At 41.3% G+C, this 23,339-nt stretch overlaps 1 protein-coding gene across 4 annotated transcripts in view; it reads left to right on the forward strand.

Moving 5' to 3' along the window:
• The window catches only part of rerea (arginine-glutamic acid dipeptide (RE) repeats a), a 135,316-nt gene that overhangs the window by 99,671 nt on the left and 12,306 nt on the right, over positions 1-23,339 (forward strand). For all 4 annotated transcript variants that reach the window (XM_084365680.1, XM_084365679.1, XM_084365682.1 and 1 more), the window contains 5 exons: positions 2,001-2,049; positions 3,465-3,589; positions 5,518-5,617; positions 6,608-6,706; positions 15,439-15,519. In XM_084365680.1, coding sequence (XP_084221806.1) covers positions 2,001-2,049; positions 3,465-3,589; positions 5,518-5,617; positions 6,608-6,706; positions 15,439-15,519 — 454 coding nt within the window. The remainder of the gene's footprint in view (positions 1-2,000; positions 2,050-3,464; positions 3,590-5,517; positions 5,618-6,607; positions 6,707-15,438; positions 15,520-23,339) is intronic.

The following is a 23,339-nucleotide window of genomic DNA, read 5'->3' on the forward strand; positions in this document are numbered from 1 at the left end:
AATTATGTCAGTGTGCCACAGACTCGCGCTGCGATTGGCTGAAATTGATGGAGGGGGGCGGGGCTACTCTTGATTGCACATACACAGACACACACACACACACAGAGAAAGTTGACCAGACTGTCACGTTGTTGTTTGGGTTTAATATGTAAGCCTGTAATCATTTGACAGTATTGTGTACTAATGCTGAGTTAGATGTGAACTTGTGTGTGTGTCTCTGTGTGTCTGTGTGTTATCAGGCAGCAAGCTGTGTGCAGCTTATTAGAGGAAAATGAACACATAATTAACAAGAAGTCAGAGAAGTTTGAGATGATGCCTTTTTTCATCAGTATTGTTGTTGGATCTGTTCCCAACATTAACACGGCCCGACTTTTATCACATCCTTCTAAATATTTTTGCTCAAGTGTGCGCGCAGCCTTAAAGGAAACTCCTGAGAGCTCCCCGCTGCGATACATCTGTATTCTGCCTCCTCTCTCAGGACCTGTGCAGCATTCCAGCTTGAATGTCTGCTCTCAGGTATTTGCCTGAGTAAAACATGGCTGTCCTCAAGACTCCGCCGTTTGTTCTCATTCTGCTGCACCGGCACTCATTTGTCATCCTTACAGCCTCCTGCCAAACCTGGCCGACTGCACATCGTCAGGGAACACGTTTGGAGAACTTTCTCTCAGCCGGCAACGTAGACCAGAGTCACGCTCGCGCAGTGTGCTCCAACATTTTTCTTAGTTAGTGGAGCATTGTAGATGTAAAGGATAATGAAACAAAGTAGTTGTTTTTTAGCTAGATCCGTGCCACTCACTCGTAATACTAAAACTTTCAGGCAAAAAATGGCGCTGGAAACGCTGCTTAAAGTAGGCCTCAAGTGTTATGAAATCGTTATGAAACCTTTTAAAATATAATCTGAAGTGCTGATGTCGCAGGAAACGACCATATTTTATCTTTATCAGTACCATTCCTCGCTCTGGTCTCTCGTGGTCGACCAAACTCTGATCGCTTTAGTTTTAATGTTGTCGTCTGCTGAGAGTATTTGTGTTTCGATATGTTCTGGAGCAGCAGACGGTCCTGGCAGGCCTGGGGTCATTTACCGCAGCTGAAATTCAGTTTTTTGTTTTTCTGGCCCGCGCTGACACGGTCCGTGCCAGTGCTTCTGTCAGCCATAGTTCACGACAGTATATGGATTACTGTCTGAGAGGAGGAGGAGGAGGAGGAGGTCTGTTAGGAAGGAGCAGAATATGTAGCTGTTGTTGGGTTTAGCGGTTGGAGGACCGTAAAGAGACCAGACGGGCTGCGGCCTCTCAGGTTTCCGCCAGGTCTCCGTGATGGAGTGCGAGCTTCTCCGGGTGCAAATCACGCTGACAGATTCTGGGCCGCCCCGCGCTCGCCTGTATGAAAATCGGCACTGTTACCTAGGCAACAGGGGGAATGGCTTTTCAAAAGGAACATCTTGTCATTTTCTTTAATCCACTGCAGCTGGAGATCCGAACACTATTATTAAATTGCAGTTGCTATGGCTACCAACATTTGTACCGGCAGCCGTTTCAGAGGCTCTCGCCCTGCATATCCAGAGCCAGCTCCCCCACCTCCACCTCCTCCTCCTCCTCCTTCTTTTAGGGGATTCTGTTTTATTGCTGCATCCACAATATCAGGCCTGCAAATGTGCCCCGCTCAGCTCGCTATGCAGCAGAGAATGTTCTCCTGAAATCTTTATTTGCTTTTCAGAAGAAAACAATGTACTTTTTCCTCACATGTGACTTGAAGATGGAGATAAGAGAACAGCTTGTGTCCCCCCACACTGTATTTGATCATGTCCAGGACAGGAATCGTTAGTTTTCTGACATTTTCTTCGAAGCTTTAGTCCCTTCTGAAACCCAGTTGTGACTTTATAGTCTAGCAATTGTTCCGCTTATTCAACAGGCGCTATGCTGACTGATTTTTCCCAGCCAGCTTTGAAATGTTGCCAAGTAAATATTGTGTTTCAATCTGCTTTCTTTGTCTCTTGTCAGGCGACTAAACAGCACACAAGGGGAAATCCGAGTGGGACCCAGTCACCAAGTAAGTCATCTTACAGCACACCATCAGCCAGTGAACAATACCTCTCAACGTCATAGATGCCATTTAGTCTGATTCATGGTATGGCTTTACCCTTCAAGATAACTAAATCTAAACAAGATGTGTAGTGGCACGATAATGTGTTAATGTGTTCAAAATAACTGACATGGCTGAAAATTACAAGCTAGTTTGGTCTTTGCTGCAGTCCTGTTCTCATGTTGGATGATTATTTGAGAAGCAGAACATCTAAAATGTTCGACCTAAATCTAAAACAAAAGACACATCTGTAGTAAGATCCGCTAATTCATCATGGTGTGCAACTTATTAGAGCCCAACCAATATCTCTGGAGGCTGATATTATTGCGCCATTATTGGCACATCGCAGATGTATTGGTATCAAAGTATGTTGTCAGATATGCACCAAGATCAAAACTTTTTTTCAATGTTATAATGCAATAAAAAAAATGCTTGGTGTTATTTATAAATACTAAATTCCCAGTGAAGTTGACTGTCTCAGTGCTCTGATGCAATACAAGTTGGGCTCTGGTTTGCATTAAGTTTGCATGCTTATTTACAGTGACATTTGCATCTGCCAGCCTGTGAAACTGTACTGTAGCGTTGTGTAATAACTGTATATACGCACAAATTTGCTTGAGTTTACAAACTAGAGCTTGACTGATTCTCGATTGCTTGGGTCGATGCCAATATTAGCAAGTGGAGGCACGATATTTTACAGTTTAACAATAAACTTAATTGCCCAAAACGACATCAGTGCACTGAAACCACAAACTTCGCTGGTAGTTTACGTTTTAAACTTTGTCTGCTTTATGTTCTATTAAAAAAAAAAAGGTTATCGTATCTGCGCACATTGGACAACAAACGTGCCGCACTAACGGACAACCATTAGGTTTTGTTTTTGAGTGAGACCACAGAGTTGTGACTACAGACAGAGAAAGGATCAGGCATCAGAGCCAAAGCAGCACATTTTTTCAATTAATTTATTTGATGGTCAATCTGAAAAAGCAAAAAGCTACTCCGATCTCCTATATGTCTGTGATGGACCAACATCAGAAGATAATATCGGCTGACTGATATATTGGTCGGCTCTAAAAAGTACATCAGGAAGCCATTAATGTTTCCACTGTGTTTCCATCTATAAACCAAACAAACAAAAACACTGAGCATCTTGAAAGTTTTAGTTCATCTGCAGTGCTTCTTCATAGAAATCCATCCGAGTGCTACAGTTCTGTGTCGTGTAAAGATGTCGAATCATTGCGACTGGAACTTGTCGCCCCTTCCACCACCCAGTGAAGAGTTGATGACAGGGGGTTGAAAGCTGATATTTCTTCAAGCTTGTGTCTATTTGTAGTGTGACACCATCTGTCCCTCTCCTTCCCCTTCTCCCTGGACCTAATTAGGCCAAGCTCCCAGAGCTGCAGCCTTTCCCCTCTCCTGGTGGCCAGGCCGTGACCGAGAATGAGGAGCTGGTCTGGATGCCGGGGGTCAATGACTGTGATCTTCTCATGTACCTCAGAGCCGCAAGGTGAGCCCAGAGAAACACACAGTTCAGTTCAAGGGAAAACTATCTAAGGTTAAAGATTACATAGAATAAATATGTAACCCCAAAATGTCCCTTCGACTCGCTGTATTGATTTCAGAGTATTGTTGCAAAAATTGAGCTCTTAATGATATACAGACATGACAGCTGTGGCTTTCACTCTCAACCATGAAGCTGTTTGATACCGAAGATCAGTCACATCAAATGTCTGTAAATGTTTGTCGTCTCAGGAGTGGTATTTTAACGCTACTTACTAATGTTACACTTCATCAGGTGTTGTGTCATGGGATAAAATCCTTCATCAGTGCTCCCTGAGATGTTGTTACAGTGAAAGTGATATGTGTTAATGGGTTTCTATGTTATGTTGATGTCAGAGGCCCTGTCACCATTAATCACCACCTGTCACGATGACAGACAGAGTTGTAGAAATTCTATCAAGTCTTTATTTAACCATCATATTTATTTTTTATTGCTTACCAGTATTACAGAGATTTATATTACATTGTATTTGTGTATATACTGTGAATTATAACGCACTTCTAAAGGTTGTAAAAGTTTTTTTCTATCTGGCACAAGCATACAGAGAGCATCACATCTGCTTTTTAATGATGACAAAACATTGCTTTGACCAAAGTGTAGTAAACATGTTTATTAATGTATGTAAAACCTGTTTATGAGAAATAAGGTTTACTGCAGGAGAGGAGACCCAGAGTTAAGAGAAAAAGTCCTCTGATGTTGCTACATCAGCTCCTGCTACCATAATTTAATCTGCCTCTTGTTTTTTCTACTCATTAACTAGTCATCCGATGTATAAAACATCTGGAAATGGAACTCAGGAAAATGCCAAGCACAATATCCTAAAGCCCAATGTGAGCAATCCAAAACCCCAAATTATTCAGTTTGCTTGGAGTAAGACCAATAAGACCTGGAAAAGCAGCAAATTGTCACAAACATCAACGTGTTTGGCATTTTTACTTTTAAAAATGACTTGTAACAATGAATTGATTAACAGCATATTTGCCAATTTATTTTTTGTCAAATAACCCATCAATGAATAGACTAATGTTGCAGCTCTGCTCCATTTGTTACCAAGCTATCTAGTTTTTACATTTCTTACCAAGCTTTCCATAAACCTGTACTATAGTCGCCCCCCATTTGAATAATTTGCCGTCTTGTCACAATCTGTTTGATTGTGTCAGTAGCCGTATTGCAGTGCCAGCAATGGTTTCTTGTCTGTGTACCTGAAAGAAGTCATTTGTAAATAGTCGTCAACACTTTTACATGTTTCTAAAGAAGATGAAAATCTGTTTAGGTGACTCTTAGGATCTTTCTTCTTTATTTCGAACAGTTTTTTTTTATTGATATTTATGTTTTAATTTTAAGTAAATCTTTTTTTTTAACAGAGTTTAATTTCATATGTAAAGAATGTTCATTTAAAGGCTCATTTCGCACACATGCATACTTGCTGTGTGCAGTTTTAATACCTTTTGGCACTAGCTGGATGAGCAAGAACAGCTAAATTTAGCAGTTTACTTCGAAAAGTCTTTTATTTACCGCTTTTATGATCAGTATGGCTATTATACTTTTGAATAAACCTCAGAAAGACTCACTTACATGTGATGTGCATTTTTTTTGTAAACATGACTCATGATATACTGCTACTAGAAGTGTATGATTGAACTTTTCCCCATGGTTTAGAGTTAAAAAAGCAAACAAAGACCTCAATAAATCATTACATCCAATCCCAAAAGATTTCGAATTAGTACCCAGGTATCGTGATACGTATCAAATAGGCAGAAGGGCATATTGCCCCATCCCTAATCTCTACTATACCTGTGAGACGTGATTAAAATTACATGAGACATGATTTGTGGCTGCTTTTAATGTTGATTTCATGTGTGTTGTGTCTACAGGAGCATGGCTGCCTTTGCAGGGATGTGTGACGGCGGCTCAACAGAAGACGGGTGTTTAGCAGCCTCTCGAGATGACACTACATTAAATGCACTTAACACTGTAAGTAACCATGCAACAAGTTTAAACACTTGAAGTGAAGTGTGCATCACAGAAAAAAAACGGCAGTCCATCAGAGTTTCACAATAAAACGCTGCGTTTGAATTGCAGTGTTTTTTTGTTTTTTTAGCTATGATGCAGCTCCACAGTGATGGGCAATGATAAAGCCCCCGAGCCAGTAGAATAGCCCCCTGTAGTAAACCCAGCCTCTGAGGCTCATAATACATTAGGGTATAATGAGAGATTTGTCCGTCACATTGATAATGAATACGGAGGAATCAAGCACAAGAAAAAGATTAGAATCATCATAAACAGGGCATTTATATTCCGACTCTATAAACTGGAAAATTAACATAGCGGGCAGGTCATTGTCTCTCGACCTTCTTCTCTATTTGCAATTCCAATGAGCAATGCTTGTTTATTCTCAGAGGAAGAGCTCCAGCGTTGCCTGTTTCACCCATTTGAATGTGACACAGGGCTTAAAGCTGCACGGTGATTGCCTTTGTCACTGCGTTGTTTATTTCCAGGCTGGTTGTCTTCCAGATCTCTGGTTAAAAAGGTTCAGTCTGAAATCGTCAGCTCAGATAAAATGTTTCAGTGCAGCTGATGTCATTGCAGGCCTGACGATGTGGTAAAAAAAAAATGGTATTGTGATAAATTGGACAGATAATACAACTGCGACATGATTCATGATTAGATAATTTTTTTCATCTCAATTTTCATTTTATATACAAAAATCATGATGTGACATTCGCGTTATAATTTGTTCCATCTCGAGAACAATATTTGTTGACCAGGTCATCTCTGCAGCACTACAGTACTTCACTATAACAGTGTTTTGTCACGCAAAATGCACCTTCTGCACCATTCTGCATCCTTATGTCATTTAAAAAAAATTGGCACCTGCGTAAATGTATCTTTTTTTAGTGTGTATATATATGCATTGTTTTATTATTGGAATTATAAGCTGATATTTGTTGTGATTGTCCGCAGCTTCACGAGAGCAGCTATGATGCAGGGAAAGCTCTCCAGCGCCTGGTGAAGAAGCCTGTCCCCAAACTGATCGAGAAGTGCTGGTCTGAGGATGAAGTGGTAAGAGAACATGCTTTTATTTTGAAAACTCATTCACAAAGGCATCATGCTTGAACTCGGCACACATGAGAAATTGATTTTGCTGTTATTTCAGCGTATTCTCTAGTTTTCTTGGTGTTACTTCTTGTTTGTGTAGCTGCTGTCTGTCAGAGCTCGGTTTGTGTCTTAAGAGGGAGCTGTTGAGAGAGAGTTAAAAACGAGCCTCTTCTTGGCCCGGTCTCACAAGACATCAGTAAAAACACTCGTCAGTTTCCAGCTCCTCCAAGGCCCGAGAGCAGCTGCATCCTGTTTATCAGCCGCAGAATAAATCTTTAGCGTGGAAGTCTGGAAAGGGGGGAAAGGACTGAGGGCTGTTAATGTTAGCCTCCATTTGAATTTAGATGTGAATTTCAGCACAGCTGTTGAAGGGCTGGAGTCAGAAAATGGCAGCCTGATCAAACACCACATCATGAAGGGGTAGCAGGGTTATGAAAGAGCTGGGTAACACCGTGTCAAAGACGGCTGCGGGTTAAACCTTGATGCTTTATGACACAGTCAAGACATGTTTGTATACCCGCTCTCCTTTAAAGCAAACACTGACTGATCTGTCTGGAGATGTTAGGAAAACAAAAGTCTCCACTCCAAAAATGACTTTGTTAGTTTTTTCTTCTCCTGGGTGATTCACCCTTTTTCCACTTTGACATTGTTTCGTAATGGCAGTCTTTTGTCGAGCTCTGAGTCCAGTAGCTCAGATCCGGTGGAAGTGAATGGGTTGAATTGTCTTGTAATTGAACATGATGGGCACATTTGAATAAAGCCAGAGCCCACGGCAGGACCACAGTGAATCACAACAAATTAAGTCAGCCATCCTTTTGTGGACTGGTTACGAGTTCGCCTTTATTTATGTATGCTTGCCGGCGCCAAGCTAAACTGCTGCACGAAGATGATCAGAGCCGGGTACGGCCATGATGATGGGGAGGCTTTACTGCCGCTCTCCACCGCAGCAGGTCTACCACAGACCACTTGTGAAGGTAGAACAGTCGGGGCTCGACGGTAAGAGCTAAATACCCCGATTCAGACAATAAAGTCTTCACTTCAGTAATTCACTTTTGGCTTTTTGAACTGGAAAAACATTTGCATTATTTTTATTTTTATTATTTTTATTTATCTGTAATGATAGAGCCTTATATACTCGTACGATACAGCATATGATAGCACAATATAGCCCAGCTTAAACTGGATTTTTTATTTTAATTATTATTAAATTATGACCAAGATGTATACAAAGTAGAGCATCATTCAGCGTAAAAATAAACTTGTAAAGGACAGGCTGTTTCTAACTGATCTCAAACCTCTTTTAGTATTTCTTATTAGTTATTAGCCGCTATATCCCCTGATATGAAAGCTAAGCTAGGCCAGTATATCGGTCAGAATCTGCCTATAAGGAAATTAATTATATATTGTTGTAGATGTTTGTATATAATTATTTTTCCTACAGAAAAGGCATATAAAAAAGATCAACCTCAGGATTTTATGAATTGGTGTTGAGTCATTTAAATGAAGATAGTTTTGAATCAGAATTTTTTCAGTATGTTTGAATTGGCCACATGTCCAGACAATACATAGATGTCATGTCAAAATTGGTATTTCTTCACATTTGGTGATAATGTTAGGTAGTTTTTGTTTGTTTTTCACTAGAATCTAACACATTGCACCTTTAAACCCTAGACATAATCAAACTGATGTTATATGATGTTAACTGTTACATCAGATAAAACTCTTAACACATATAAAACAAAAACCTTTACAGGTTATTTTGTTAGTTTGTAGAAACCATGATTTTAAGTTGCTCATACTTTTTACTCTAAAATTTCACTTACAAAACATCAAATTGCATTTTATTGCAGCTTTGCTCTGCCTTGAACCCTTCGTCCAGTTGATGTATTCTGTCACCTCGGTCAAGGCAACCGCTGTTTCACGCCCGAGTTTCATCATGTTCAGACAGCATTATGTAAGTGAAGTGGAGGAGCTGTCAGGCAGCCTAGTTCTGTGTGTTTTGTGTCTGCGGGTGGAGGCAGCCGTTTGTGCTCCACCTGCCCCACAGTGTCCACAGCCTGCAGGAAGCAGCATCTTGACTCTGGCTGACCGAGGACACGGCTCCCACTGATCTGAGCACCAGTTGTGCCTTTTCAGCCCTGCAGCCTTGAGGGACAGGTGTAAATGTAGCTCCAACCTTGACGCACTCGGAGAAATCAGTCCTGCTGCTCTTTATTTATTTAACACCCCTTGCTCTGCCTCTCCTTCTCCTCCCCCCTCTTCCATCTTATCCCCCCTCCAGGATGAGCTTCATTATTCCTGCCTGCTCTTTTTTCACCCCAGCCCTACATTCTTTTAGAGATGTGAATAAAAGTGACAGCGGGGACCGCTGGAATGACAGAATCAGCCTGTCTGCAGGGTCACTTGTCACCCTCCCCTCCCCCCTTTGACTTCTCTTGCCTCCCTTACCCCACCTCTTGTCTCTCCTCATGCAGCTGCTGCCACATAGTCCTGGACCTTGTCTCAACTCTGTTACTGTAGAATAATATTTATAATTTCTCCCCGCACACATCACACAGAAAGATGACACTGCTGCCACGATCATTTGTTAGCCGTTTCATTGCTGCATTGCTCATTTTATTCTCTACTGGCTGGCAGAGAAAATCATTTCACTTCAATAACATTTGTTACTGTCAACCCCTGAACAATCTTTCACTGTGAGACTATTAGTACAACTTTCACAAACTGAAAATCCATCACCGCTCAAAGGTGATAAATACAGATTTCACCAAGGAAAAATCTCAAACGTCATAAAATAAATATAAAACTCTAAATATTTCACCAGAATCATCTACTGTTCAGTTCTTGCTTATGTACTCAGCAGGCTGTTGAGTGCTGAGGGTAAAAGAGTGGTTGATTTAACCACCAAGAAAAAGGAAAATGTAATTGCTAATATAATTACTGTTATTATTGGTGGTTGAAGCGTTTCAGACAGTCAGAGGAGTCCTCCGCTGAGAGAGGCAATCCCACTACAAGACTTCTTTATGTGTGTTTTATCAGAAGCCAGATCAGTCCTCACTGCCCACACACACGCACAGCTGTCTTCTCATCCTTTTTTTGTATTGTGGGAGAGTGTCCACAGCAAAAATAATCTCTTTTTAAACCAGGAACAGAAAGCACTTCAAGTGAAAAGCACACAGGTTGTTCCCTTCTGTTTCCCCTCTGTTGTGAAACAGAAGTAGTGTTCCAGCACTGAGTAGGTCTCCTGTATAAATAACCACTTGTTTTAAAGTGTGAAACCACAATTAGCTAACAGGAAATGGTTGTCAACATCTACGTTGTAGAACAGAAAACTCCTGTTACAGATTGTTACTAAAGGCGAGGTTTATATTGACTGAATGTTGGGCTGCAGGTGGCCACTGTTGACACTTTATGGGTGAGTACGGATGTGGGTTTTTGATTAAAATGTGCACGCTCCATGTTAAGAGATAAAGTTGCGTGTTGTTAAAGTGGCAAATACAGGTTTGTTAAATATTGTTAATATTTACCATGTAATCATTTATTAGTTGGACAGACAGTATAAGGAAATCATAGAAGCTAATGAGAACACGGACATTGGTTTTGGTTGCATGTAGAGTATTAGTCTCCATAGACTTTATAATATTTATTTTAATAATGACTTTATTTATATAGCAGTTTTTAAAACAGAGTTTAAAAAGTGCTTTGGCTGACAAAGCAAAATCAGGACATGCACGAAGACAAATAAATAAACAGTCAAGCCAAACAGAAAGAAGCCCAGATTTAAGAGAAGATGAAACAATAACACAAAACACAAAGTGTCAAAATGAGTAAATAAAAGTGAAAATAATAAAACCGATTTTTTAAAAAAGGTAAAGAAATGTGTTATATCATACAGTAAAGATGTCATTGTGTCTCATAATTCAGCTCCACTGTCCATCTTATCTTTAACAGAGGTTTTTTTAAACAGGATTATGTGTCAGAAAGTCTTAAAAATATATATAATATGCTACCAAGCTACCTCATTTATTATTAGAATAAATCATGTAACATTTTGGTAAAAAACTAATTAAATATACTTATATACAGATATATGGTATCTTTCTCCTGATGCATAAAAATTTAATATTAAATTCACACCCAGCCTAAGACAAGGCACCTATAGTGATTCATCTCAAGAGCATCAAATGAATTGATTTTATTCTAAAAGTTATTTATTCAGTAGTGTCTCAATAAATTGCAAAGTAAGGTCAGAATTGCATCATCACATTGATTCCTTTGTACACGCCCTGACTGCACACTTGGTGAAGGGCATCAGAGGATTCTTGCCCTCGACGATTGGCAAAATGAAATCGTCTCCTCACATGAAGTCACCCATGATTGTAAAAGAAAAAAAGAAAGAAAGAAGAAGAAGATGCTTGCTAATAATGCATCGACCAACAGGAGGTGCCATATAAACAATCAGAGGCAGCAGCGGCAGCGGTGGTCGTGCTGCGTGTCGCCATGTCAGAGACACAGAGGCTGATCTATGACTGCTGCGGGGCGGCAGGTCTATTCCTCAGCCAGCTGCGCTGTGCCGCGGCTTATCTCCGGCTGTGTCTTCAGCTGATGGATGACTGGAGCGGGCCGCCGACAGCACCGGGGTGGGAGGGGGAGGGAGGAGAGGAGGAAGACTAGGGAGAGGAGAGAGCGGCGGCCCCCCAGTGGTTGAACACAAGCCTACAGACCTGAGACGCACCACCCGACCAAAAACACCACAGGCAGATGAAACACAACATCCCCTGCTGCAGGCTGTAGATTATTTTAGAGTCAAGATGAGCTGCTTTACTTCAGCAGGGGTGGGGGGCTCTGTTTGCTACACCCAAAGATTTAGTGTCAACAGTGCATTTATCACCATTATGGTGCAGTGCCAGCAATGCTTTTTAGGGTTGTTTAGAAACTAAATAGCAGGCAGGATGGGTGTGCGCTGGAATTTCCTGTCACCTTTTGTGTCAGTGCAAGCCAAAGGAAGCAGAGGATGTTAAAAGTTGGCAGAATATGTTCATGTTATTGGGCAAATATAAAAACAGGCCTTGTGGTCCGTCAGCGTAAGGCTCCTGAAAAGTATTTTTTTGGATTTAAGAAGAGCTTCTAATCAAAGCGTATATATATCTATTAACATCGACTTACAGTTCATTATGTCTAAACATAGATGTTTATCTTTATGTTTGGTGTCAGTGCAGAGAGGATGTGGGTAGTCTAGTCTGTCAGTGCGGTCTCACCCTCTCTTCTTCAAGCATGTTGTGATTTCCTCTCGGCACCCTGTAGCCAATCTTATTACTTGCAGCTATTTCATAACAGACAGCAGTGCTTTTAGCCTTTTGGTTTTCGGCGAGCCGACCGACTGTCCCCAGCCCTCTGGGTTTATACACAGCAGGCTCTGAAAGGTCAGCTTTAAACAACGAGTCAACTATAATGACTCCATATTGAGTGAAAGTGGCTTTGTTTGCTGTTGGCCGGTCTTGCGTCAGTGTTTTCATGGAATGACATTTAGCAGGAATTATGTTCCATGCGTGAGCCAGCGCTCTGTTTGTCACCACGATACCATCTTTGTGCATATGTCTGAATTATCTTAACCAGTTTTACAACTCCCAACAATCAACTCTCAAGCAGGAAGTGCGCACGAACAACAATGGCCCATTGAATCATTTTTTCTCGTTCTCCTCCTCCTTTTATATGACTCCTCTCCAGCCTCACAATGGCGCTCTGTTAGCCGCCGAGGGGGAAACTTGGGGCGGGTGAAAAGCGCCAGCTCTCTGGAACACACTCAGAGAGAGAAGCCTGTTGTTTCTGCACAGCGGATGGCCATTTGGTAGCGCTTCCACCCAGCTCACCCCTCCTCCTCCTCCTCCTATTGCTCTCTCGCTCGCTCGGGCTCTCTCAGCCCCTCCTCCGTCACGGCGTCGCCTAGCAACGGAGGGCTGGAGCAATCGGAGCAGGGGCAGAGCGATTCAGGGAGCAGATTGGCGGATGATTTATTAGCTGGGCTGGAGAGCAGTGAGCCCAGGCAGCTGAAATGGAGCCTTAAACTGGAGCCGACGTGCAGGGGAGGGAGGGAGGGAGGGAGGGAGCCAGCGAGAGAAAGAAAACGGAAGGGAGGGAGGGAGAGGAGAGAGGGAGCATGCACACAGCTCCTCTATGGAGACGGACGGACAGACTGTGTAAATAGTACAGCGAGGGAACATAATTAAGGTGACATAATTAGGGCAGGCTGCATGGGCAGGTCTAATTGTCGCCTAGTCGTACCGTCACAACTCTTCTACTGTACGGTGCCTCGTTAGGAAACGAGTAAGCAAACTCAATTCAGTCAGCAGAATCCCTCTGGCTCCAAAAATCAGTTAAAGACCTTCCTCTTCTGAGAATACTCTTTCTCTTGTTCCATAAATGCCTTTTTTTATGTTTTGCTAATATGCTCTCATTTTACTTTGTGCACCTGCAGCCATATGTTGTGTCAGGTTGAGCTTTATCTCAAATACTTCTTGATTGACTAGAAGTTCAGGTGAAGATGCAGCACTCTCGCCTCGCTGCAAAATAGACATTAAACACCTCCACGAAATGTATCCCCAGGACTAACTCGTCTCGCGTCAGGATTATTCAAATATTTGTGCAGCCTTTGTGAAACTTTAGATTATTTACTCAGTTTTGTCATCGTCTGTCAAACAAGCCCTTCAGTGTTGATCCTCTGAACCTCTGCAGTGGTTATATGTAGCTCTGTGGAAGTTTGACTGATTTACCATTCCTCCAAATGGTAATCTGCTCTTAACCCCTCGAGTGGTTAGAGACGGGTGTCGGATGTGGGGGAGCGCTTGTGTTGGAGACGGCTCCATCTACTGGCTAATCAACCGCGACACCTTCAGTCTGATTAATGCAAATGAGCTGCTGTCTCATGAGTCACTGATGGGACACTTTTCTTTTTCTTTTTTCTTTTTTGTTCAGTTGTCACATCTCGCCTTTGATCAGGTCTCTAACATTGATTATTTAGTCTGGTTTAACTTATAATTTCATATTTTGTTCCTCATGATCACACAGTTAAACTCACAAACTTTAGTCTATTAGTTGTGTTTGTGTAAAGAAGATAAAGACAGTCATTCATTCCTTTTGTTGACACAGGTCTCTCTTTCTCGCCTGTAATTTGTCCTCCAGTTGTGTTTTGCAGCTGTCTGTGTTACTTCTGCAAATTTGGCCTTTGTTCCCCACCAAAGCTGGGTATGTAAACACTCTGTGGTTACATAATATACTGTACATGGCATGGAAAATGAACTCCTCACACTCGGGACAGAGACTCCATGTCTGGTTTTCCTTCTCACTTGTCTCCTTCCACCATGTCCAAAACCTTTCTCCACACAAATCAGCCTGCCTCCCCTCTCGGGCTGCCAGCGAGTTGAGTTTGTGCCTCTGTGTGCGTGTTTAACCCAACGCATTTAAAGGATTGCTGTAGTGTAGTTTTACTAACAATCAGTGGCCTTGCTCATCCCGTGTGGGGGAGGACAGAGACATGAAGCCTGCTCATGCAGCGTTAGAGGATAGAGAGCAGGCTGAAATGAGCGGCACTAACGTGAAGCGCGGGACTCCACTCCGGGTTTTCCAGCCTGCCGCGAACCAGAGGCTCTCTTGCAGAAAGATCACATGTAAAGCCTTCCCCTTTGTAGTGGAAGAGCAGAGAGTGACAAGCTATTTCTTGCTTGTAAAAAAAGGGGGAAAAAAGCAGTGTACCTTCGGAGACATTGTGGATTTGCCCCCTTAATTTTTCCCTTTACCTGTGGCTGGATGTAGAGATTTGTCTTGCGTTCCCTGAGGACTTTTCCCTGCTTTTTGCTGGAGTTACTTGGTGGAAACGGTTGGCTGAGATCACTGAGGAACGGGGCTCGCCTCTGGAACAAGAAAGTAAATCTGTTGGTTGTCTGCTTCGCTGGTTATGAATGTTTTCAGCCTCCGCTTTTTATGGCTCGCAGTCTGTGCCTCTTAAAGGAGAAGGAATATATTTAGGTTGTTCAGCTTTTTGCTTTTTATCCTTTTCTGTTTCTTGTTGTTTTCGTGCCCACAGAGGTGAGGTGACCACATTCAGTTTTCATGTCAGATTAAATCCGATGTTATGAGGTAGCAATTTCTGTCATCGTGCCGTTAACCTTGTTTTCATACGAGGTGGTTTTTATGTATTTTTTTACATTTTGACATGTTTTCTGTGCTTTTAAAATGGACAGACAAAATAGAAACTGTCCAACATGCACTGTGAGGCATTTTCTTGTTTCTTTAACTCTCAAGTTCAGGTTTTCACTTTAAACTTTTCTCTTGTCTCATTAACAAAATGTTCAACGTGAACCCTATTGAATGTATTTTTTATAATTTATTATATTTTTCAGTACGTATTTTCTTTGCACGTGAGAAGACGAGCATAATCTCAGCGTCTCTCCCTGCCTCACTTGTCATTTCCTCTCTCGTTTTGCCCTGACATGGCTGTGTTTTCTCCCGAGTTTAAACGACTACAGAGGTTTTGTAGATACACATCAAACCTCTGCAACCACAGACGAGCAAAATGAAAACAGTGTTTTTTGTCGTGGTGCGAGCCTGTAACTTTATGCGGTCGGTTTAGCTGACTTCACAGATAGTAACTGGGTCTCTTTTTTTTTCTCTCTTCTCTCTTCCTCTGTGAAAAATTGCAGAAGCGCTTCATTAAAGGGTTGAGACAGTTTGGCAAAAACTTCTTCAGGATCCGGAAAGAGCTGCTGCCCAACAAAGAAACGGTAAGACGATGTGTTTCTCTCTGTACTGCTGAACTTTTTTCAGTGTGTGTCATTTGTTTTATTGCACAGAAACGGATAAAATGAGGTACATGTGGTTTGCTTGAGCAGTAAAACATTTTTAGTGTGATATTTTGAGCGTGGCTGGTTTTTAACCCAGAGGCCTTATTGATAAGAAGTAAGTGCTGCCTGCCAACAACTGCTGCAGTATCGTCAGATTCACTTCAGACAGTCTGGAAAATAAAAAAAACAACTTGTTAAACCTCAGAGGGGAAAATGTTAAATGTACTTTACAGACAGTTACACTTACAAGTGACATGCTGAACATTAATTAGCACCCTCTGTTAGCAAGTAGTAAACAAGCAGTGCAGATGTGATGTGAGCCGCTGTGTTTACAGCACATCTCAGGGCTGAAGAGGAGACGTCTTTATCTCATGTTTGTGCTCGAGTGTTAAAGCGGCACTCGAGATATTTTTTTTGTTTTCAGAGTAGTTAAAGGTACACTTTGTCGTACTGGGAAAATTCAGAAATTCAGGATGGTAGCATTTATAATATTAATGACGTAATAATTCAAGAAATATTTATTTTTTCCTTAACTGAATAAACAAGCTGTTCTCAGGGGAAAATAAGGTCTTCAGAACTGTGTTTGAAGCTAGAAAGGTGGCATGGTCCGCCACATATAAACAAACTAAAACAGTTATTGTTAAAATTTCTTCCCCAAAACTACGTAGTGCACCTTTAACTGTTCGTTAAAGGCTTCCGCGCTAGTTAAAAAGCACTTTTATGATGGGAGCCTTTCATGTAAACATGTGATAGTTGTGCTTTTAAAGGAAACAGTTATTATAACTTATGTTTAAGTTAAATTATAGATTCAAAAGATACAACTTTGATTACAGCATGTTGTACTTTGTTTTTAATTAATTTTCTCATTTAAATTAGAGGATAATTCACATACCCAAAAAAGATTTTGGGTTTAAGATGTGAAATTTTTTGTTTCTTTTTCGACTGATCGCAGCTGAAAATATTGGCCCCTTCGTTTGCGAACATGACTGATGTCAACAAACCTTTAACAGCATCAGAAAATATTAATTTCCAATTTGTTGCAGTCCAGCGTGAGTGGAAGTAGGTCACAGATTTGTACTTTGAATTAATTGGCTTACATTAGGAACACAGATCATTGTCCCTTTAATTATTTTGAGGATTAGATTATAACTTTTCTTGTGTTCTTGTAGTTTTAAGGTTTGTCAGTCACTTGGGGGAACTGGGATTGACTGAGACGAAGTGATTAAATATCTGTCAGGCTTTAAGGAGCTCTGCTAATTGTGTTGTTTACGAACACGAGCAGGAGGTTGTTCCTCCTGTCAGAGTTTCCCTCCTCTGTGTGTGTGTGTGTGTGCGTGCGCGCTTGCTTGTGCGCACGCGTCAATGTGTAAATCAGCACCGAACAACTGTGTGCCTCATTTAATGGGTCAAATCCCGGCCTAACAATGATTAACAACAGTTGACCTTATTAAATGTGATCATTATGTTAAACACAAAACATGTCAGCCACACAGAGTTCATGTTGTTCCAGTTTAAGCTGAGTTACAGTATTTTGCTGTAATCTTTGTCTCGTATATCTGCGCAAGGAAAACTCTTTAAGAGCATGACAAGCGCAGAGTTTTATCTCTGCTGTAATCGGCAATAAAGAGAACATGTTGTACATGCACACGTAGCTTCAAAGTGTGTGCTAGCTGTTAGATTATTCCTAGATATGCAATTTGATTCACAAAGCAGTGCAGGCCTTGCTGTTTTTTTGTGAGGCTGCTCCTGCTGGAAGTGTGCCGATGCAGTGCTGACACAGACATCAAAGGAAAATCAAAGGTGTCTGTCATACTTCTCGCCACTTCATTTCCTCGTCTGCTGTGAGGACATGTCAGCCCTGCTTCTCAAACACCCACCACCCCCATACACACACACACACACACGCACACACACACACACACACACACATCATGTAATATTTTTACTCAAGAACTCTTTAGCGTCACCTCCTTTATGCTACATTTTTTATTCCTCCAAACCAATTTGACCCTCTTGAATAAGAGATTAAAGTGTATGAATACAGTTTCCTCACAGAGGTTTCTTCAATTATTTTTTACTGGTTTTGAAATATATGACTCGTCCAGTTGATTGGCTATAAAGGAGGTATTAATGTAATTCAACCTGGAGGGGGAGTCTACTTGGCAGGAAAGGTAATAGACCTCCTCCAGGATCTGGGCCTGCCACCACCACAGAGCAGAGACAGATTAATTTTCCCTCTGCAAATGGAAAATAAACTGCCCTTTAAACATATGAAAAGAGGAGAAAATGACTGGGAGAGCAAGAGGAGGGTAGCAGCAACCGGAGGAATAGGGGAAGGGTAGCGTGGAACATAGACGCTGAAAAACCTGGGTTGTTTTCGCACAGTTGCTTATGATTAAACTTGCTTTTGTGCTGTAAGACTGATCTGAGTGCAAGTCAATACCCGTTACAGGAAAGTTGCAGTTATTTATATTCCCAAATCCTGAATCTAGAACATGAGCACAATAATATCTCAGGGCACATATTTCTAGCATTGATGACAAGCTATCGAAAAATGTTGCCGAAATTAAGGCGTCCGTGCCTCAAGTGAGCAGACAACTGTCCTCGAGATCTGATTGCAGAGCATGAAGCTCTTGAGCTGCTATCCAGAGGTCCAGCACAGTGCCTCTGCCCCTCGCTGTTCCTCCCGCTAGCCCCTATTAGCCGCGCTGCCCCCGAAGCGCCAGCGCGGCTCAAACAGCCAGTGCCAAGGGTAAGCACCCAGCGCTGTGTAAACACACCAGGCCTGACTAACACTCAGGAATGCTTTATATAAAGTCACATAAAGGCCCAGAGGGGGGAAGTGGGTGTGTCGTCTGACCGTCTGCAACTGGCTTTGCTGCCACCATTTCCTTCACTCCACTGAGAGGATGTCATGGAACACGAGCTCGCTGCTGCTTCCAGTGTTTAAACAGCTAAATATGCTGAAACAGCAGATCACAGATAACTCCGCGCCTCATATTTGCACTGGAGGGGTTTTCATAAAACCGTGGTTTTAGCGGATATCAACAGACAGTATTTGCCGAACAGATTTGTATCAGCTACAGCTCTGTTTGCTGTACAGCCAAACAGAGAAACTGACAGTTGAAAATTAGATCAAATTAGGAGGCTCAAGTTTTGGTTTATTTCCATCCATAACTCAGCCTGAACCATTTCACTGGTACAGCAAGATAATAATGTGCAAAGATATATTATAACATAACACGTCTTTTCACTGTAATGAAGAAACAAAGTAAAATATGCTTTGTCCTTTAAGTAATTTATTGACTTTATACTGAGTGTGCTGTGTATTTATAGATCATAAAAAATGTTTCACAATAGAACTGAGGACAACCATAATCTAATAAACCCAATGAAGCGCTGTAAAACAATTTACAAGCGTAGAACAAAAGCTTTGTTTATGTGTGCATGTTTATCAGTTCAGGTTTCCCTCGAGGCTGCATCCTGTTGTTTATTCTCTCGTGACTGCTCGCCTTTACTCCGCGTTTAAATATTAAAGTTCAAACAGTGTATCTGCACAGAATTACCATTAGCATCAACACAGTTAACCATTTCTGTTTATGTGAAAAATCATGTGAAGAATTAAGATATTAAACATTTATTATAATAAGTTTATTCATATTAGTTTATGCGGTAATGTAATGCACTTTTTAGTTATACAGTCAGCCGGGCCTGGTGCAGCAAAGCATCAGCTGCAAACCATGTAAAGCTACATGACAGGGGCAAAAAAAAAAGAATAAAATGCACAACTGATTCACGGAGATGTTTTTATGCTGCCGGTTCCTGCTTTGTTTTGGCACGGAGGTGGAAAAGACAGAAAGGTGCAGTGGCAGTGTGTTAGAACAGCTAACAGCCACAACAGCAGGGCAAGAAGCAGCAATCATTAAAAAAAATATAGCCATAACTTTCAGCACTATGCGTGCCCTCGTTTAGCTTTTGATTGTGAAGGAACATTAAAGGGCACCAAAGTCACTGTGACTGTAGAGGATGTTGTAATTATCAGGGCATATGTGCGACCTGCATCTGATTTTCAAAACCCTGCCTCGTTGGTGTCGCTGTGATGTGCTGAGCAGCTCTGGCAGCATCCTTTTTTTTTTCTCTGAGAAAAGAGAGCACTCAGCCCCCTCCTCCCCTCCCTCCCTTCAGGCCCTGTCATTTACAGGATGGCCAACAGGAGAACAGTGCTCTCAACACAACCTCACAGCAGATGTTTGCCCTGGTACAATCTGTACAAACGTCAAATTGAATTCATTGCCATGTCCTTAGCTCAGCAGCCAGAACCTTGGGGATGACTGTGATTATAAATACTTTGGTTGAAACACTAATTAAACCAGCTCCAAACTGCAGGGGCCAGGTCCAGTTGGCAGCAGCTGTCAGTCGTGTGACAGAACCGCTTTGGTGTTTGGTAAATGATATAACTTGTTTAGGCAGTGAAATCACTGTCAGGCTGACGGAAGCTCAACCAGCATGTATTGATGTTCTTTCAGCGGACCACAGCGCGGCCAAGTGCAGGCAAAATCTTTTTTCAGCCTAATAGATGGCGCACGGAGCGCCGGAGCTCCCTGTGTAATTGAGTTCTTTGGTTAGGCTTCATGTTGTGGTTTTTGGGGAACTGGCTTATCAGCAGAACGCGCAGGATCGACCCTCTAGCAGAAAAGGCACTGTTGCCTTCCAATCTGCTTTCATTGGCAAAAGCGCTTACAGCAGGAAAAACACGAGTGCTGATTCTTCAGCATGTGCATCCCTGACCTGTGAAAGCAGAGCTTATTCAGTCATTCTCCGGCAGAAAGGCTCAGCGCAGCAGGGAATGGCTGTCTATTTAACTGCCTTTCGCATACACTGCTCCACCAGCCAAGGTCCTTTTACTATTCAGTCTCCGCCGTCTGCCAATGGGCTCCGAGGCATCGCTGCACTGGAGGTCTATTTTTGAATCTACTACATTGCATGTGGCTGAGAGCTTTAATGGTTGAACCCTGGATTTTATTTCACTCAAACTCGCAGGTGAATTGTGCAGCTTTAGTATCATTAGGAATAAAACTTTTATTATTATTATTTTAGTTATGCTTTAATTTATTTTACTAATTTCAGATTGGGAAAATCCAAAACAACTTTCTTCTGAAATTCAACAAAACAATTTTTATTTCACCTTGTTGCAGGAACTGTTCTTATATTATGGCTGCAACTAACGCTTATTTTGATTTTTATTCGGCCAATTATTTTCTAGATCAGTCGATTAATCTATAAAATAATGAAACATGTCCATCCCATTTTACCAAAGTCCAAGATTATGTCTTTAAATGTTTCTTTTTCCAGTCCAAAACCCAAAGACATTCAGTTTAATGATAAAGAAGAAAAGAAAAGCAGAAAATCTCCATATTGAAAAGGCTGAAAACAGCATTTTCTTCCTTTTTATACATACAAATTAAAAACATGATTAATCAATTATCAAAATAGTTATCAATAATTAGATTATGTTTATGCTCTGTCATATTTTAGTGTTTGTTATTTTATTAACATTAACTTATTGAAAATGAAATGGCAAATCCCAGATCAACTTGTAGCATGAAGCTAACTTGCTGTATATCATGTGACAAGTTCATAGTGAAGTTTTACAGCATCATATTTACGGCATCTGTATCGTGTAAAGTTTACACATACTTGAACAGGAATGCACTTAAAAGACTCAAGATAAATAAACACGCACTTTTACGATGTCAAATGGCCCTTTAGTCATCACAAGTACACTTCTGACCTGCTTAACCACACGAGCGTTTACAAAGTTCCCCCTACAGTTACAGTCAGCATGAGGATGATAGAGAAGTCAAGCACCACTCGGTGAAGCGATACACTGTACAACCTGTCATGGATGATGAAGAATACCAAGTCCAGGGGTCGAGCACATACATAATTAAACCCTGGTTTGATTTAGCTCAGAGAAACACATCCCCCTCTTCACCTCACTGAAATGAATCAGGAAGCAGTCCTCCCTCCTCGGGCTGCAGACTGGAGTGAGCAGGAGGAGCACAGGTTCATGCTGCACTAATGGATGTTTACACAACTCACTATCAGCCACCAGAACCCAGAAGTCACATGTTCCCTGCTCACCCCACTCTCACTGCCACAGTTAAGTTTTTACCAGAGATTTTTATTTGCTGGGAGACTTTTTTTAAGGAAGGGTTGTGGTCGGACTGAATGCTGATTGTCCATTGTTATCCTCTGCTGGCTCTTTATTCCTCCCTCTCCCTCTCGGCTCTCCTCCACATTCGGCCCTCCCCCTCCTCAGCTCTCCCCTGTTCTCTCCTCCTTCCCCTGCTCTTGCCAGTAACGGCCTTAACCGTTTGGCTCCATGTCAAAGCAGGGGCCTTTTGTGGCTCTGTCACAAATCTGCCAGGAAAAACAGAAACCATCTGTTCAGGCCTGGGCCTGAGAGGGGATGAGGGTGTAAATACATGAGTTTAGCCCTCGCCCTCGGCCCTGCCTGCGCACACAGGACCACCGAGCCCCAGTGGAGGATCCTGCACTCCCACTCAGTCCCAACCTGCATCAACTATTACACTGTAATCTACAGCGGTTTCGTTGTTAACCTCATTCAATCTATATCCTACAAACAGATTTAGACTGATACAAAACTATTTTTTATGAATTACAACATCATCACAACACTTGTAAAATAGCTTTTATCTAGAGATGGAGGGTAATTCTAACTCTTTCACCTGCAATGCTGCAAATAACACTTATGAAAATAAGTGTTATTTTAGCAGCAAATCTGCAGATTATTTTTTATTAGTCTGTAAATTTCAAAAAAACATGTGAAAAGTGCTCATCACAATTTCCCAGGGCCCAAAGTGACGTCTTTAGAGCGCTTCTTTTGTCCAGCCAACAGTCCAAAACCCAAAGACTCCTCATTTACTATCATTAAATGACAAGACAAGACAAACCTTACATTTAAGAAGCTGGATCCAGCAAATGTTTGGGATCTTTTCTTGAAAAATTACTTTAACGGTAAATTGATCATCAAAATAGTTGACAACTTATTTTCTTTAGATCAATTAATTGACAAATCAATGCAGCTCTACCCACCTGTTGACTTAAAGGTGCAATATGTTTTTTGAGTTTTTGTCGATTTTTTAATTTTTTTTAAATGAACTAAAATTATCACCAGAGTGTGGAGAAATAACGGTATTTGACAATATTTTATTTATACATTTATGTATAGTTTTGCAGAGCTATATACTGATGTTAGCATGATAAAAAGCTAGCAACATCCCGTTCAGGTCAGACATCCCATGCTAGCGATATAAACACCAACAGTCTATTGTCGCTACAAACTACCAGACTGGACCACTAGCTGCACAGCTAATCGAGCTAACAAGCTAACAACATTTAAGGTTAGCAGCAGTTAGCGATTACGCAGGTGATGTGCTGGCCATTTGTTTTGATTATGATTTCAACAATTTTTAAATATTGCATATTCTTTTTTTTTTTTTTTTTTTTTTTAAGTGTATTTATATGCCGGCACAGGATTTATACAATTATTCTACAATTTTGCAGCTATAACTCTTAAGAGAGCTGATTATTTTTAAAGTTATTTAATTCAAATTTCAACAAATTGAGGAAGAATAAAATCTTTGCTCAACCAAAGACTATCTTCACCGTGTTTCTCAGTGATGGTTGAGCATGAAGGAAGCCTTCGCTATACATAATCTTTGAACCCCACATCC

Source organism: Pagrus pagrus, assembly GCF_965226575.1.
Source record: "Pagrus pagrus genome assembly, chromosome: 11".
NCBI classification, from domain to species: domain Eukaryota; kingdom Metazoa; phylum Chordata; class Actinopteri; order Spariformes; family Sparidae; genus Pagrus; species Pagrus pagrus.